We start from the raw sequence: 15,791 nt of genomic DNA, 5'->3' as shown, positions 1-15,791 counted from the left end.
CAAGTCCCCGGGTCCGGATGGAATGCATCCCAGGGTATTGAAAGAAATGTCAGAGGTAATAGTGGATGTGTTAGTGATTATTTATCAAAACTCGTTGCATTCTGGGGTAGTGCCGGTTGATTGGAAAACGGCTAATGTTACGCCGCTGTTTAAAAAAGGAAGGAGACAAAAGGCGGGTAACTATAGGCCGGTCAGCTTAACGTCTGTAGTAGGGAAAATGCTGGAATCCATTATTAAAGAGGAGATAGCAGGGCATCTGGATAGAAATGGTTCGATCAATCAGACGCAGCATGGATTCATGAGGGGAAAGTCGTGCTTGACGAACATGTTGGATTTTTATGAAGATGTGACGAGGGCGGTTGATGGAGGAGAACCGGTGGATGCGGTGTTTTTGGATTTCCAAAAGGCGTTTGATAAGGTGCCCCATAAAAGGCTGCTGAAGAAGATTAGGGCACACGGAGTTGGGGGTAGTGTGTTAAAGTGGATTGGGGACTGGCTATCCGACAGGAAGCAAAGAGTCGGAATAAATGGGTGTTTTTCCGGTTGGAGGAAGGTAACTAGTGGCGTGCCGCAGGGATCGGTACTCGGGCCGCAACTGTTTACCATTTATATAGATGATCTGGAGGAGGGGACGGAGTGTAGGGTAACGAAGTTTGCAGACGACACAAAGATAAGTGGAAAAGTGAATCGTGTGGAGGACGGAGAAGATCTGCAGAGAGATTTGGACAGGCTGAGTGAGTGGGCGAGGATATGGCAAATGGAGTATAACGTTGAGAAATGCGAGGTTATACACTTTGGAGGAAATAATAACAAATGGGATTACTATCTCAATGGAAACAAATTAAAACATGCTACCGTGCAAAGGGACCTGGGGGTCCTTGTGCATGAGACGCAAAAGCCCAGTCTGCAGGTACAACAGGTGATCAAGAAGGCAAATGGGATGTTGGCCTATATTGCGAGGGGGATAGAATATAAAAGCAGGGATGTCTTGATGCACCTGTACAGGGCATTGGTGAGGCCGCAGCTGGAATACTGTGTGCAGTATTGGTCCCCTTATATGAGGAAGGATATATTGGCAGTGGAGGGAGTGCAGAGAAGGTTCACCAGGTTGATACCGGAGATGAGGGGTTTGGATTATGAGGAGAGGCTGAGGAGATTGGGTTTGTACTCGTTGGAGTTTAGAAGGATGAGGGGGGATCTTATGGAGACTTATAAGATAATGCGGGGGCTGGATAGGGTGGAGGCGGAGAGATTCTTTCCACTTAGTAAGGAAGTTAAAACTAGAGGACACAGCCTCAAAATAAAGGGGGGTCGGTTTAAGACAGAGTTGAGGAGGAACTTCTTCTCCCAGAGGGTGGTGAATCTCTGGAATTCTCTGCCCACTGAGGTGGTGGAGGCTACCTCGCTGAATATGTTTAAAGCGCGGATGGATGGATTCCTGATCGGTAAGGGAATTAAGGGTTATGGGGATCAGGCGGGTAAGTGGTACTGATCCACGTCAGATCAGCCATGATCTTATTGAATGGCGGGGCTGGCTTGAGGGGCTAGATGGCCTACTCCTGCTCCTATTTCTTATGTTCTTATCTCTCTGCCCAAGTCTCCAAACAATCCATATCCTTCTGTATCCTCTTGACAGTCCTCATCGCTGTCCGCAATTCCACCAACCTTTGTGTCGTCTGTAAACTTACTAATCAAACCAGTTACATTTTCCTCCAAATCATTTATATATATGACAAACAGCACTGATCCCTGAGGAGTGTCACTTGTCACAGCCCTCCATTCAGAAACGTACCCTTCCACTGCTACCTTCTGTCTTCTATGACTGACAGTAAGAAGTCTCATAACACCAGGTTAAAGTCCAACAGGTTTATTTGGTAGCAAATACCATAAGCTTTCGGAGCAATGCTCCTTCGTCAGATGGAGTGGATATCTGTTCTCAAACAGGGCACAGACACAGAAATCAAATTACAGAATACTGATTAGAATGCAAATCTCTACAGCCAGCCAGGTCTTAAATGTACAGACAATGTGGGTGGAGGGAGCATTCAACACAGGTTAAAGAGATGTGTATTGTCTCCAGACAGTACAGCTTGTGAAATTGTGCAAGTCCAGGAGGCAAGCTGTGGGGGTTACTGATAATGCGACATAAATCCAACATCCCGGTTTAGACCGTCCTCATGTGTGCGGAACTTGGTTATCAGTTTCTGCTCAGCGACTCTGCGCTGTTGTGTGTCGTGAAGGCCGCCTTGGAGAACGCTTACCTGAAGATCCAAGGCTGAATTCCCGTGACTGCTGAAGTGCTCCCCCACAGGAAGAGAACAGTCTTGCCTGGTGATTGTCGAGCGGTGTTCATTCATCCGTTGTCGTAGCGTCTGCATGGTTTCCCCAATGTACCATGCCTCGGGACATCCTTTCTTGCAGCGTATCAGGTAGACAACGTTGGCCGAGTTGCAAGAGTAGGTACCGTGTACCTGGTAGATGGTGTTCTCACGTGAGATGATGGCATCCGTGTTGATGATCCGGCACGTCTTGCAGAGGTTGCTGTGGCAGGGTTGTGTGGTGTCGTGGTCACTGTTCTCCTGAAGGCTGGGTAGTTTGCTGCGGACAATGGTCTGTTTGAGGTTGCGTGGTTGTTTGAAGGCAAGAAGTGGGGGTGTGGGGATGGCCTTGGCGAGATGTTCGTCTTCATCAATGACACGTTGAAGGCTCCGGAGGAGATGCCGTAGCTTCTCCGCTCTGGGGAAGTACTGGACGACGAAGGGTACTCTGTCCACCGTGTCCCGTGTTTGTCTTCTGAGGAGGTCGGTGCGGTTTTTCGCTGTGGCGCGTCGGAACTGTTGATCGATGAGTCGAGCGCCATATCCTGTTCTTATGAGGGCATCTTTCAGCGTCTGGAGGTGTCTGTTGCGATCCTCCTCATCCGAGCAGATCCTGTGTATACGGAGGGCTTGTCCGTAGGGGATGGCTTCTTTAACGTGTTTAGGGTGGAAGCTGGAGAAGTGGAGCATCATGAGGTTATCCGTGGGCTTGCGGTACAGTGAGGTGCTGAGGTGACCGCACCGACCTCCTCAGAAGACAAACACGGGACACGGTGGACAGAGTACCCTTCGTCGTCCAGTACTTCCCCGGAGCGGAGAAGCTACGGCATCTCCTCCGGAGCCTTCAACATGTCATTGATGAAGACGAACATCTCGCCAAGGCCATCCCCACACCCCCACTTCTTGCCTTCAAACAACCACGCAACCTCAAACAGACCATTGTCCGCAGCAAACTACCCAGCCTTCAGGAGAACAGTGACCACGACACCACACAACCCTGCCACAGCAACCTCTGCAAGACGTGCCGGATCATCAACACGGATGCCATCATCTCACGTGAGAACACCATCTACCAGGTACACGGTACCTACTCTTGCAACTCGGCCAACGTTGTCTACCTGATACGCTGCAAGAAAGGATGTCCCGAGGCATGGTACATTGGGGAAACCATGCAGACGCTACGACAACGGATGAATGAACACCGCTCGACAATCACCAGGCAAGACTGTTCTCTTCCTGTGGGGGAGCACTTCAGCAGTCACGGGCATTCAGCCTTGAATCTTCAGGTAAGCGTTCTCCAAGGCGGCCTTCACGACACACGACAGCGCAGAGTCGCTGAGCAGAAACTGATGGCCAAGTTCCGCACACATGAGGACGGTCTAAACCAGGATGTTGGATTTATGTCACATTATCAGTAACCCCCACAACTTGCCTCCTGGACTTGCACAATTTCACAAGCTGTACTGTCTGGAGACAATACACATCTCTTTAACCTGTGTTGAATGCTCCCTCCACCCACATTGTCTGTACATTTAAGACCTGGCTGGCTGTAGAGATTTGCATTCTAATCAGTATTCTGTAATTTGATTTCTGTGTCTGTGCCCTGTTTGAGAACAGATATCCACTCCATCTGACGAAGGAGCATTGTTCTGAAAGCTTATGGTATTTGCTACCAAATAAACCTGTTGGACTTTAAGCTGGTGTTGTGAGACTTCTTACTGTCTTCACCCCAGTCCAACGCCGGCATCTCCACTTCTATGACTGAGCCAGTTCTGTATCCATCTTGCCAGCTCACCACTGATCCCGTGCGATTTCACCTTCTGTACCAGTCTGCCATGAGAGACCTTGTCAAAGGCCTTACTGAAGTCCACGTCCACTGCTCTACCCTCATCAATTATTTTCGTCACTTTCGCAACAAACTCAATCAAGTTGGTGAAACACGATCTTCCCTTCACAAAACAATGTTGCCTCTCACTAATACGCCCACTTATTTCCAAGTGGGAGTAAATCCTGTCTCGAAGAATCCTCCTCAATAATTTCACTACCACTGACATAAGGCTCACTGGCCTGTAATTACCTGGATTATCCTTGCTATCCTTCTTAAACAAAGGAACAACATTAGCTATTCACCAATCCTCTGTGACCTCCCCTGTAGCCAGTGAGGATACAAAGATTTCTCTCAAGGCCCCAGCAATTTTCTTCCTTGCCTCTCTTAGTATTCTAGGGTAAATCCCATCAGGCCCGAGGGACTTGTCTATTTTCATGTTTCCCAAGAACTCCAGTACGTCCTCCTTTTCTACAAGTATCTTGAAACTTGCAGAATTGTGATCACTGTTCCCAAAATTGTCCCCCACTGAGACATCAATCATTTGATGATAACTTTAGTATTAAGACATTCAACAGAGGATCTCAAAAAGTTGTTTACTTCCCAGCCTTCCACTTCAGCAACACTGAAGACAAAACACTTGCCTTTGAGAGGCCAAATACAGTTTGAACTTAGTGCGCCTTGTGATATCATTTCACCCATAACAGTACAGTACCTCATGTGCCAAATAATCTGGGGGCAGTTTTTTCAGCATACTGCCAGCCAGTTTAAAGACACTGGCTTCTCGAGTCTCTCCTCCTCCTCCAGAACTTTCCTTTGGCTGAATATTGGTGATAGTGTTGAGAATTTCGGCCGCAGTGTTACTCTGGTACCTGACGGAAAAGAGGACAATAAATGCAGAAGCTCCTTTAAGACTTGGGATTGTACTTCCCTAGTAGCAACCAATTGTTCAGTTTTCTAGCATGTAAGTGATGTCAGACTACCTAAATCTCTCTGATGGCTTCATTGGATAAGTTGGTGAGCAGCTAAATCATATAAAGAGGGTCACAAGTGTAATACAAAAACAGAATACTGTGAATGCTGGAACTCTCAAATAAAAACAGAAGATGCTGGAAATACTCAACAGGTCTGAAAGTATCTGTGGAGAGAGAAACAGAGTTAACATTTCAGGATAATGGTCTTTCACCAGAATTGAAATGTCATTGACCTGAAAAGTTATGTGCTTCTTTCACTATAGGCACTGCCCAAACATGAACATGGGGTGGGACTTTAGAGCCTCTCAAGGGCGAGACTGGAAATTCTCGCCCAAGGTCAATGGAGATTTCCATTGTCAGACCCTCGCCCGCTTCAATTCTGTGGCGAGCGAGATGGTAGAGTTTTGACCATGGAGTATCTTTCGCATTTTCTGTTTTTATTTCACAAGTTGATTTCTAGTCTATGTGAAGTTATCCAATTTCAAAGAAGGCATGGCTCTAGAAGCTATGATTATCCTCAATGCTTCTGGATTACTATCTCTGATTGCTACCCATTATTTCTTTCTGGAAGGGCATGCTAATGGATCTGGATACAACATAACTGGGGTAACCAGTGATGCCCCTATGTCCAAATAGCTCTGAGTGCTACTGATCAGCCTCCTATGAAAATGAGCACCGCATGTCAATAAAGAACCCATGTCCATTGGACTGAACATCTGCAAATACTTTCAGGAGAGGGAGAAAAGATGGGAGGAAAAAGATCTTCAATTTTGGGGTTTTTCTTACCCTAGATCATTTCTATAATAAGCTCTTTCCATGACTCATGATTCCATTCTAAGTGCCATTCTCACCATTGGTATAATGAAGTACATTTACGAACTAATGTGGAACTTGAGATTATCATTAAGATTCTGAAGGAAAAGCTTTGCTGCTCGATCAGCTGCAACAATGTAGTGTAGAAATCTAGAATTTAGTCTCCAAAATGCAATGGATAGTCAAACTACTTTGTACTGGAAGATTCTATGCATTGAAATGTTCAAGACTGTGAGCAATACATTAGGAGAACTAGAAATGTGCAGAAGACCAACTTCCAAAGGAATTATACATTTCATGCCAGTCCTGGCAAACAGAGACCACCAGCTTGATAGGACGAAGGACTCTGAAATCTCTTGAAGTTTCTAATTGTTGAAACATTAACAATCACCAGTCTAAGGAATATATCTGCTTTGTCAAAGCCAAGGTGAAGTGGTGACTCCCCCAAGCTGTAATATTGTCTTGTGGTGCTACAAAGCACAGACTGTTATCTTCTATCAACTGAGCAGCAAATCAGAAAAAGGGCCTGTCAGGTTTGAATGCCTGCCCCCATCCTTAGTTGTCATATAGAAAAATGTGGGTGATTAGAATGAGGCAGCATGGATTTCGAAAGGGGGAATTGGTTTAACTTACTTGCTGAAGTTTTTTGAGGAGGTAACAGAAAGGGTTGCTGAGAGTAAAGCTGTTGATTTGGTGTACATGGACTTTCAAAAGGCATTTGATGCAATGCCAAACAACAGACTTGTGAGAAAAGTTATAGCTCATGGTAAAAAAGGACAGCAGCAATGTGGATACAAAATTGGCTGAATAATAGGAAGCAGATAGCAAGTAGATAATTTTCGGACTGGAGGAAAGTTTGTAGAGATGTTCCCCAAGGATCATAATAGGGACATTGATTTCCTGATATATATTAATGTTCTAAATCTTGGTGTGCAGGGGGCTGTTTCAAAGTTTGAGGATGCTAAAAACTTGGAAGTATTATAAACTGTGAAGAGCGCAAAACAAAATAAGGGGTAAACTGCTTAACAGAGTGCAGGAGCAGAGGGACCTAGGTGTATATGTGCATAGGTCAATGAGGTAGCAGGACAGGTGGAGAGAGCAGTTGATAAAGCATTTGGTATTCTGAGCTTTATTAAAAGAGGTATAGAGTACAAGAGCAAGGAGGTTATGCTAAACTTATACAAGACACTAGGTAGACCTCAGCAGGAATATTGTATACAGTTCTGGTAGCCACAGGAAGGATGCAAATGCTTTGGAGAGAGTGCAGAAGGGATTTACAAGAATGGTTACAGAGATGAGAAACTTCAGTTATGAGGGTAGATTGGAGAGGTTGATACTGTTCTCCTTGGAGAGAAGATGAAGAGGCGATTTAATAGAAATCTTCAAAATCATGAGGGGGCTGGACATAGTAAATAGGGAGAAACTGTTCCTGCTCCTAAAAGAGCAAGAGAGCACGGATTTAAAAGTGATTTGCAAAAGGAGTTAATGTGATGTGAGAAAAATCTTTTTCATAGAGCGAGTGGTTCGGGTCTGATAAGCTCTGCCTGGAAGTGTGGTGGATGTAGGTACAATAGAGGCATTCAAGCAGGCGTTAGAAGGTCATTTGAATAAAAGCAACATGCAGAAGAATGGGGAAATGTCAGAGGAATGACATTAAGCCATGATGCTCATTTGGAGAGCTGGTGCAGACATGATTTGATTTGATTTATGATTGTCACATGTACTATACAGTGAAAAGTATTGTTTCTTGCGTGCTATGCAAACAAAGTACACCATTCATAGAGAAGGAAAGGAGAGAGTGCAGAACTTAGTGTTACAGTCATAGCTAGGGTGTTGAGAAGGATCAACTTAATACGAGGCAGGTCCATTCAAAAGTCTGATGGCAGCAGGGAAGGCTCTTTCAAAGTGAGAAATACGTTTCTAATCACCACTAATGTCCTTTAGGGAAGGAAACCTGCCGTCCTTACCCTGGTCTGGCCTACATGTGACTCCAGAGCCACAGCAATGTGGTTGACTCTCAACTGCCCTTAGGGAACCAGGGGTGGGCAATAAATACTGGCCATCCAGCGACGCCTATGCCCCACGAACAAATAAAAAAAATTCCCTCTACTCAAATCCTCTCACTATGAAGGCCAACATATCATTTGCCTTCTTTACTGCCTGCTGCACCTCCACACTTACTTTCAGTGACTGATGCATGAGGACGCTAAGGTCTTGTTGAGTATCCACCTCTCCCAATTTACACCCATTCAAGTAATAATCTGTCTTTCTATTATTGCTACCAAGGTGGATAACCTCGCGTTTATCCACATTATACTGCATCTGCCATGCACATGCCCACACACACAGCCTATCCAAATCACGCTGAAGCTCCAGGTCCTGATAATCTTCATCCCAGAGTACTTAAGGATTTGAGTCGTGCCTCACAAATTTGATAGAATTTTTTGAGGAGGTAACTAAGTGTGTTGTTGAAGGTAGGGCAGTTGATGTCATATACATGGATTTTAGTAAGGCGTTTGATAAGGTCCCCCATGGTCGGCTTATGATGAAAGTGAGGAGGTGTGGGATAGAGGGAAAGTTGGCCGATTGGATAGGTAACTGGCTGTCTGATCGAAGACTGAGGGTGGTGGTGGATGGAAAATTTTCGGACTGGAGGCAGGTTGCTAGCGGAGTGCCACAGGGATCAGTGCTTGGTCCTCTGCTCTTTGTGATTTTTATTAATGACTTAGAGGAGGGGGCTGAAGGGTGAATCAGTAAATTTGCTGATGACACCAAGATTGGTGGAGTAGTGGATGAGGTGGAGGGCTGTTGTAGGCTGCAAAGAGACATAGATAGGATGCAAAGCTGGGCTGAAAAATGGTAAATGGAGTTTAACCCTGATAAATGTGAGGTGATTCATTTTGGTAGGACTAATTTAAATGTGGATTACAGGGTCAAAGGTAGGGTTCTGGAGACTGTGGAGGAACAGAGACATCTTGGGCTCCATATCCACAGATCTCTAAAGGTTGCCACTCAAGTGGATAGAGCTGTGAAGAAGGCCTATAGTGTGTTAGCTTTTATTAACAGGGGGTTGGAGTTTAAGAGCCGTGGGGTTATGCTGCAACTGTACAGGAACTTGGTGAGACCACATTTGGAACATTGTGTGCAGTTCTGGTCACCTCACTATAAGAAGGATGTGGAAGCGCTGGAAAGAGTGCAGAGGAGATTTACCAGGACGCTGCCTGGTTTGGAGGGTAGGTCTTATGAGGAAAGGTTGAGGGAGCTCGGGCTGTTCTCTCTGGAGCGGAGGAGGCTGAGGGGAGACTTAATAGAGGTTTATAAAATGATGAAGGGGATAGATAGAGTGAACATTCAAAGACTATTTCCTTGGGTGGATGGAGCTATTACAAGGGGGCATAACTATAGGGTTCGTGATGGGAGATATAGGAAGGATATCAGAGGTAGGTCCTTTACGCAGAGAGTGGTTGGGTGTGGAATGGACTGCCTGCAGTGATAGTGGAGTCAGACACTTTAGGAACATTTAAGCAGTTATTGGATAGGCACATGGAGCACACCAGGATGATAGGGAGTGGGATAGCTTGATCTTGGTTTCAGATAAAGCTCGGTACAACAACGTGGGCCGAAGGGCCTGTTCTGTGCTGTACTATTCTATGTTCTATGTTCTATGATTTGATTTGATTTGATTTATTATTGTCACATGTATTAGCATACAGTGAAAAGTATTGTTTCTTCTGCGCTATACAGACAAAGCATACCGTTCAATGAGAAAGTACAGAATGTAGTGTTACAGTCATAGCCAGGGTGTAGAGAAAGATCAACTTAATACGAGGCAGGCCCATTCAAAAGTCTGATGGCAGCAGGGAAGAAGCTGTTCTTGAGTCACTTGGTAGGTGACCTCAGACTTTTGTATCTATTTCCCAACGGAAGAAGGTGGAAGAGAGAATGTCCGGGGTGTGTGGGGTCCTTGATTGTGCTGGCTGCTTTTCCAGGGCAGCGGGAAATGTAGATAGAATCAATGGATAGAAACATTGAAGATAGGAGCAGGAGGAGGCCATTTGGCCCTTCAAGCTTGTTCCGCCATTCATTATGATCATGGCTGATCATCCAGCTCAATAGCCTAATCTTCCTTTCTCCCTATAACCTTTGATCCCATTCGCCCCAAGTGCTATATCCAGCTGCCCCTTGAATACATGTTTTGGAATCAACTACTTCCTGTGGTAATGAATTCCACAGGCTCATCACTCTTTGGGTGAAGAAATGTCTCCTCATCTCCGTCCTAAGTGGTCTACCCTGAATCCTCAGACTGTGACCCTTGGTTCTGGACTCCCCCACCACCGGAAACATCCTCCCTGCATCTATCCTGTCTCGCCCTGTTAGAATTTTATAAGTGTCTCTGAGATCCCCCTCATTTGTCTGAACTCCAGTGAAAGCAATCCTAACCTAGTCAATCTCTCCTCATACATCAGTCCCGCCACCCCTGGAATCAGCCTGGTAAACCTTCGCTGTACTCCCTCAAGAGCAAGAACATCCTTCCTCAGAATAGGAGACTAAGACTGCACACAATACTCTCGGTGTGGCCTCACCAAGGCCCTGTACAATTGCAACAACACATCCCTGCTCTGGATGGGAGGTTGGTTTGCATGATGAACTGTGCTTCGTTCACAACCCTTTGTAATTTCTTGCGGTCTTGGACAGAGCAAGAGCCATACCAAGCTGTGATACAACCAGAAAGAATATTTTCTATGGTGCATCTGCAAAAGCTGGTGAGAATCATGCTGAATTTCCTTAGCCTCCTGAGAAAGTAGAGGCGATGGTGGGTTTTCTTAACATTGGTGTGGAGGGACCAGGACAGGTTGTTGGTGATCTGGATACCTAGAAACATGAACTCTCGAACATTTCCACTTCATCCCTGTTGATGTAGACAGGGCATGTCCTTCACTACGCTCCCTGAAGTTGATGACATTGAGGGAGATATTATCATTGCACCAGTTCACCAGATTCTCTCTTTCCTTTACTCCATCTCGTCATTGTTTGAGATCCAACTCACAACGGTGGTGTCATCAGCAAACTTGAAAATTGAGTTGGAGGGAAATTTGGCACACAGTCATAGGTGTATAAGGAGTGTAGTGAGGGGCTGAGAACACGGCCTTGTGGTGCACCAGTGTTGAGGATGATCATGGAGGAGGTGCTGTTGCCTATCCTTACTGAAGGATGGGCCAAATGGACTCTTTCTACGTTGTAACAATTCTGTGATTCTGTGATCTATGCTGTTTCTACTAGAACTTCTGTACCATTGCCTACAAGACGAATTCAATGCTGCGTGTCCATCTCATTGTACTGGAAAAAGGGATTAGCCTGCTGACCTCTGTAGGCAGGTCCCTTTGGACTCTTGATTCTGGACATCCATGAAACAATAAGCCTGTGGCTCTTTGCCTGGTATCTCTTTATTTTCTTTATCCTTTTTACTGTATGATTGATCTGGGGATGCGTTGAACCCTCTGCTCACACTTTGAGTGTGTATAAATTGGTTGAGGGGGTGATTAATAGAAAATTGGATCACACCAAAACTGAGGGGTTATGAAATACACCACTGCACAAAAAGAAGGAAATCAAAAACACTCTAGGATGTTGGCCTGTACCGCAAGGGGGATAGAATATAAAAGCAGGGATGTCTTGCTGCATCTGTACAGGGCATTGGTGAGGCCGCAGCTGGAATACCGTGTGCAGTATTGGTCCCCTTATTTGCGGAAGGATATATTGGCCTTGGAGGGAGTACAAAGAAGGTTCACCAGGTTGATACCAGAGATGAGGGGAGTTGATTATGAGGAGAGACTGAGCAGATTGGGTTTATATTCGTTGGAATTTAGAAGGCTGAGGGGGGATCTTATAGAGACCTATAAGATAATGAAGGGGCTGGATAGGGTAGAGATGGAGAGATTCTTTCCACTTAGAAAGGAAACTAGAACTAGAGGGCACAGCCTCAAAATAAAGGGGGGTCAGTTTAGGACAGAGTTGAGGAGGAACTTCTTCTCTCAGAGGGTGGTGAATCTCTGGAATTCTCTGTCCACTGAAGTGGTGGAGGCTACCTCGTTGAATATGTTTAAATCACGGATAGATGGATTCCTGATCGGTAAGGGAATTAGGGGTTATAGGGATCAGGTGGGCAAGTGGAACTGATCCACTTCAGATCAGCCATGATCTTATTGAATGGCGGGGCAGGCTCGAGGGGCTAGATGGCCTACTCCTGCTCCTATTTCTTATGTTCTGTTTATGGGCAAATGGTGAGAGGAATCAGGGTGTTTAAATTAATTCCCCTCCTATCCGTAATACTCAGGAACTGAATGATCTATTCAAATTCATCTTACTTTGGCGGGATTCTCTGGCCTCCCAGTTGCATGTTTATCAGGCTCTTCTTGTCCCGCCACTGTCAGTGGGATTTCCATTGATTCTACTGCATGCCGCCGGGAAACCCGCAGTGGCGTGTGCCGACAGTGGGACCAGAGGATTCTGCCAGTGTGAACGGTCGGAGAATTCCAGTATCTACGTTTAAGCATGTAAAGCATGCTGGTTTTTGCCAAACATTTACAGCATAACTGGTGATGGAAATTCATCTCCATTCATCAGAGGAACATTGTTTTAGGTGCCCTCAGGTGCCTAATAAATCCCTTTAAATTTTGAACACTTCAGTTCGATCATTTTTCAATTTAAACTAATGTGGCAGGGGGATGGGAACCAATGCACAAAGTCAGAGGGAAGTATAGTGGCAGTAAGGTGCAAAGTGGGAGGCAGAGAAACCAAAGGCAAAAATCAAAAAGGGCCACAGTACAGAGTACAAAAACTGTGGAGAACTCAGTGAATGGGTCCAGTAAAGCTAAGAGAAATAAAACACAGGGAGAGTGTATAAAACATGACAGGACAGATAGTCTGAGGTGTGATTGCTTTAACACAAGGAGTATGACAGGGAAGGTGGATGAATTTAAATCTTGGATTACCACATGGAACTATGATGTTGTGGCAATTACGAAGACTTGGATGAAAGAAGGGCAGGACTGGCAGCTTAGCATTCCAGGATTTTGATGCTTCAGGTGAGATAGAGAGGGTGACAATAGAGATGGGGTTGTTGCTTTACTGATTAGGGAGAATGTCACAGCTATACAGAGGGAGAACCCGTTGGTGGGATCATGTAGTGAGGCTATATGGGTAGAACTCAGGAACAGGGGTGGTGGAGTTGTACTACAGATCTCCCAACAGCCAGCACGAAGTGGGGGAACATGTCAACAGATTACGGGACGATGTAAAAACAACAGGGTTGTTGTGATGGGCAATTGTAACTTCCCCAACATTGACTGGGATTCCTTTAGCGCCAGGGACATGGATGGGGCAGAGTTTGTTCAGTGTGTGTCCAAGAGTGGTTCTTGAGACAATATCTAGATAGTCCAACATGGAAAGGGGCTATGTCAGACCTGGTTCTGGGAAATGAGCCCTGAGAGATGATTGATGTCTGTTTGGGACTATTTTGGGAACAGTGATCACAAATCTGTAAGTGTCAAGATACGTATAGAAAAGGATAGAAGTAGCCCCAAGTGAAAGTATTAAAATGGGAAAGGCTAACTACGACAGCATTAGGCAGGAGCTAGGCAATGGAGACTGGGGGCGGCTGTTTGAGGATAAATCCACATCCGATATGTGGAAGTCTTTTAACAGTCAGTTATCAACAATTCAGGACAAGTATGTCCCTGTAAAAATGAAGGATAAAGATGGCAAGATCTCTCTTGGATGACAAGAGAGATTGTGAGCCTAGTGAAAAACAAGGAGGCATATATAAATTTCAGGAAATTGAAAACAGATAAGGTTCTTGAGAAATACAAAGAAAGCAGGAAAGAGATTTAACAGGGACTTAGGAGGGCAAAATGGGGCCATGAAATGTCCTTGGTAGGCAGGACTAAAGAGAATCCCAAGGCTTTTTTTATGCTTATATAAGGAAGAGTGTAGCTAAGGGAAGGGTAGGTCCACTCAAGGACTGTGGAGGGAATTTGTGTATGGAGCCAGATGAGACGGGTGAGGTGCTTAACCACTACTTTGCATCAGTATTCACAAAGGAGAAGGATGTGGTGGATGGTGAGTGTAGAAAGGAGGATGTTGACATTCTAGGACATGTTGAGATAAAAAGGGAGGAGGTATTGGAAGTTTTGAAAAACATTGAGGTGGGCAAGTCTCGAGGGCCAAATAGGGTCTATCCCAGAATACTGAGAGAGTTGAGGGCAGAAATTGCTGAGTCCTTGACCAAAATCTTTGCTACCTCTTTAGCCACGGGCGAGGTACCAAAGGATTGGAGAGTAACTAATATTGCTCCTCTGTTTAAGAAGGGCAAAAGAGACAATCCGGGAAAATACAGGCCTGTGAGCTTTACATCAGTGGTGGGGTGATTATTGGAGAAGATTCTTAGGGACAGGATGTAGTCACATCTGGAAGAGAATAGGCTTATTAGCAATAGGCAGCATGGTTTTGTGAAGGGGAAGTCATGTCTCAAAAACATGATTGAGCTCTTTGAGGAGGTGACAAATAAAATTGACCAGGACAGGACAGTGGATGGTGCATACATGGACTTGAATAAAGCCCTTGATAAGGTTCCTCATGGCAGGCTGATACAGAAAGTGAAGTCATATGGGATCCAAGGCAAGCTGGTAAGATGGATATAAAACTGGCTTGGACATGACACATTGATTGGGCGTAGCATAGCTTGGGGACAGCATGATGGCACAGTGGTTAGCACTGCTGCGTCACAGCGCCAGGGTCCCAGGTTCGATTCCAGGCTTGGGTCACTGTCTGTGCAGAGTCTGCACATTTTCTGATGTCTGCGTGGGTGCCTTCCAGGTGTTCCAGTTTCCTCCCAAAGTCTGAAAGACATGCTGGTTAGGTGCATTGGTCAGACTCCATTTGGAGTATTGTGAGCAGATTTGGGCCCCGTATCTAAGGAAGGATGTGCTGGCCTTGGAAAGGGTCCAGAGGAGGTTCACAAGAATGATCCCTGGAATGAAGAGCTTGTCAAATGAGGAACGGTTGAGGACTCTGGGTCTCTACTCGTTGGAGTTTAGAAGGATGAGGGGGGATCTTATTGAAACTTACAGGATACTGCAAGGCCTGGATAGAGTGGATGTGGAGAGGATGTTTCCATTAGTAGGAAAAACGAGAACCAGAGGGCACAGCCTCAGGCTAAAGGGACAATCCTTTAGAACAGAGATGAGGAGGAACTTTTTCAGCCAGAGGGCGGTGAACCTCTGGAACTCTTTGCCACAGAAGGCTGTGGAGGCCAGGTCATTGAGTGTCTTTAACACAGAGATAGATAGGTTCTCGATTAATAAGAGGATCAGGGGTTATGGGGAAAAGGCAGGAGAATGGGGATGAGAAAAATATCAGCCATGATTGAATGGCAGAGCAGATTCGATGGGCCAAGTGGCCTAATTCTGCTCCTATGTCTTATGGTCTCATGATGTGGAGATGCCGATGGACTGGGGTAGGCACCGTAAGAAGTCTCACAACACCAGGTTAAAGCCCAACAGGTTTATTTGGTAGCATGAGCTTTCGGAGCGCTGCTCCTTCATCAGGTGAGTGCAGGATTTGGTTCATAAACAGAGCATAAATAGACACAAACTCAATGACAAGATAATGGCTGGAATGCAAGTCTTAACAAGTACATAGAACATAGAACATAGAAAGCCACAGCACAAACAGGCCCTTCGGCCCACAAGTTGCGCTGATCATATCCCTACCTCTAGGCCTATCTATAGCCCTCAATCCCATTAAATCCCATGTACTCATCCAGAAGTCTCTTAAAAGACCCCAACGAGTTTGCCTCCACCA

At 45.5% G+C, this 15,791-nt stretch overlaps 1 protein-coding gene across 1 annotated transcript in view; it reads right to left on the bottom strand.

Annotated features, from left to right (window-relative positions):
- LOC144493944 (dynein axonemal heavy chain 8-like) overlaps nucleotides 1-15,791 on the bottom strand; it is a 1,661,706-nt gene that overhangs the window by 75,797 nt on the left and 1,570,118 nt on the right. The window contains exon 94 of the mRNA XM_078213521.1: nucleotides 4,859-5,015. Within this exon, the coding sequence (XP_078069647.1) occupies nucleotides 4,859-5,015 (157 nt within the window). The remainder of the gene's footprint in view (nucleotides 1-4,858; nucleotides 5,016-15,791) is intronic.

The sequence above is a fragment of the Mustelus asterias genome, chromosome 5 (genome assembly GCF_964213995.1).
Source record: "Mustelus asterias chromosome 5, sMusAst1.hap1.1, whole genome shotgun sequence".
Taxonomy (NCBI): Eukaryota; Metazoa; Chordata; class Chondrichthyes; order Carcharhiniformes; family Triakidae; genus Mustelus; species Mustelus asterias.
Note: the sequence above shows the minus strand (reverse complement) of the source record. Positions and strands in the feature narration are given on the sequence as shown.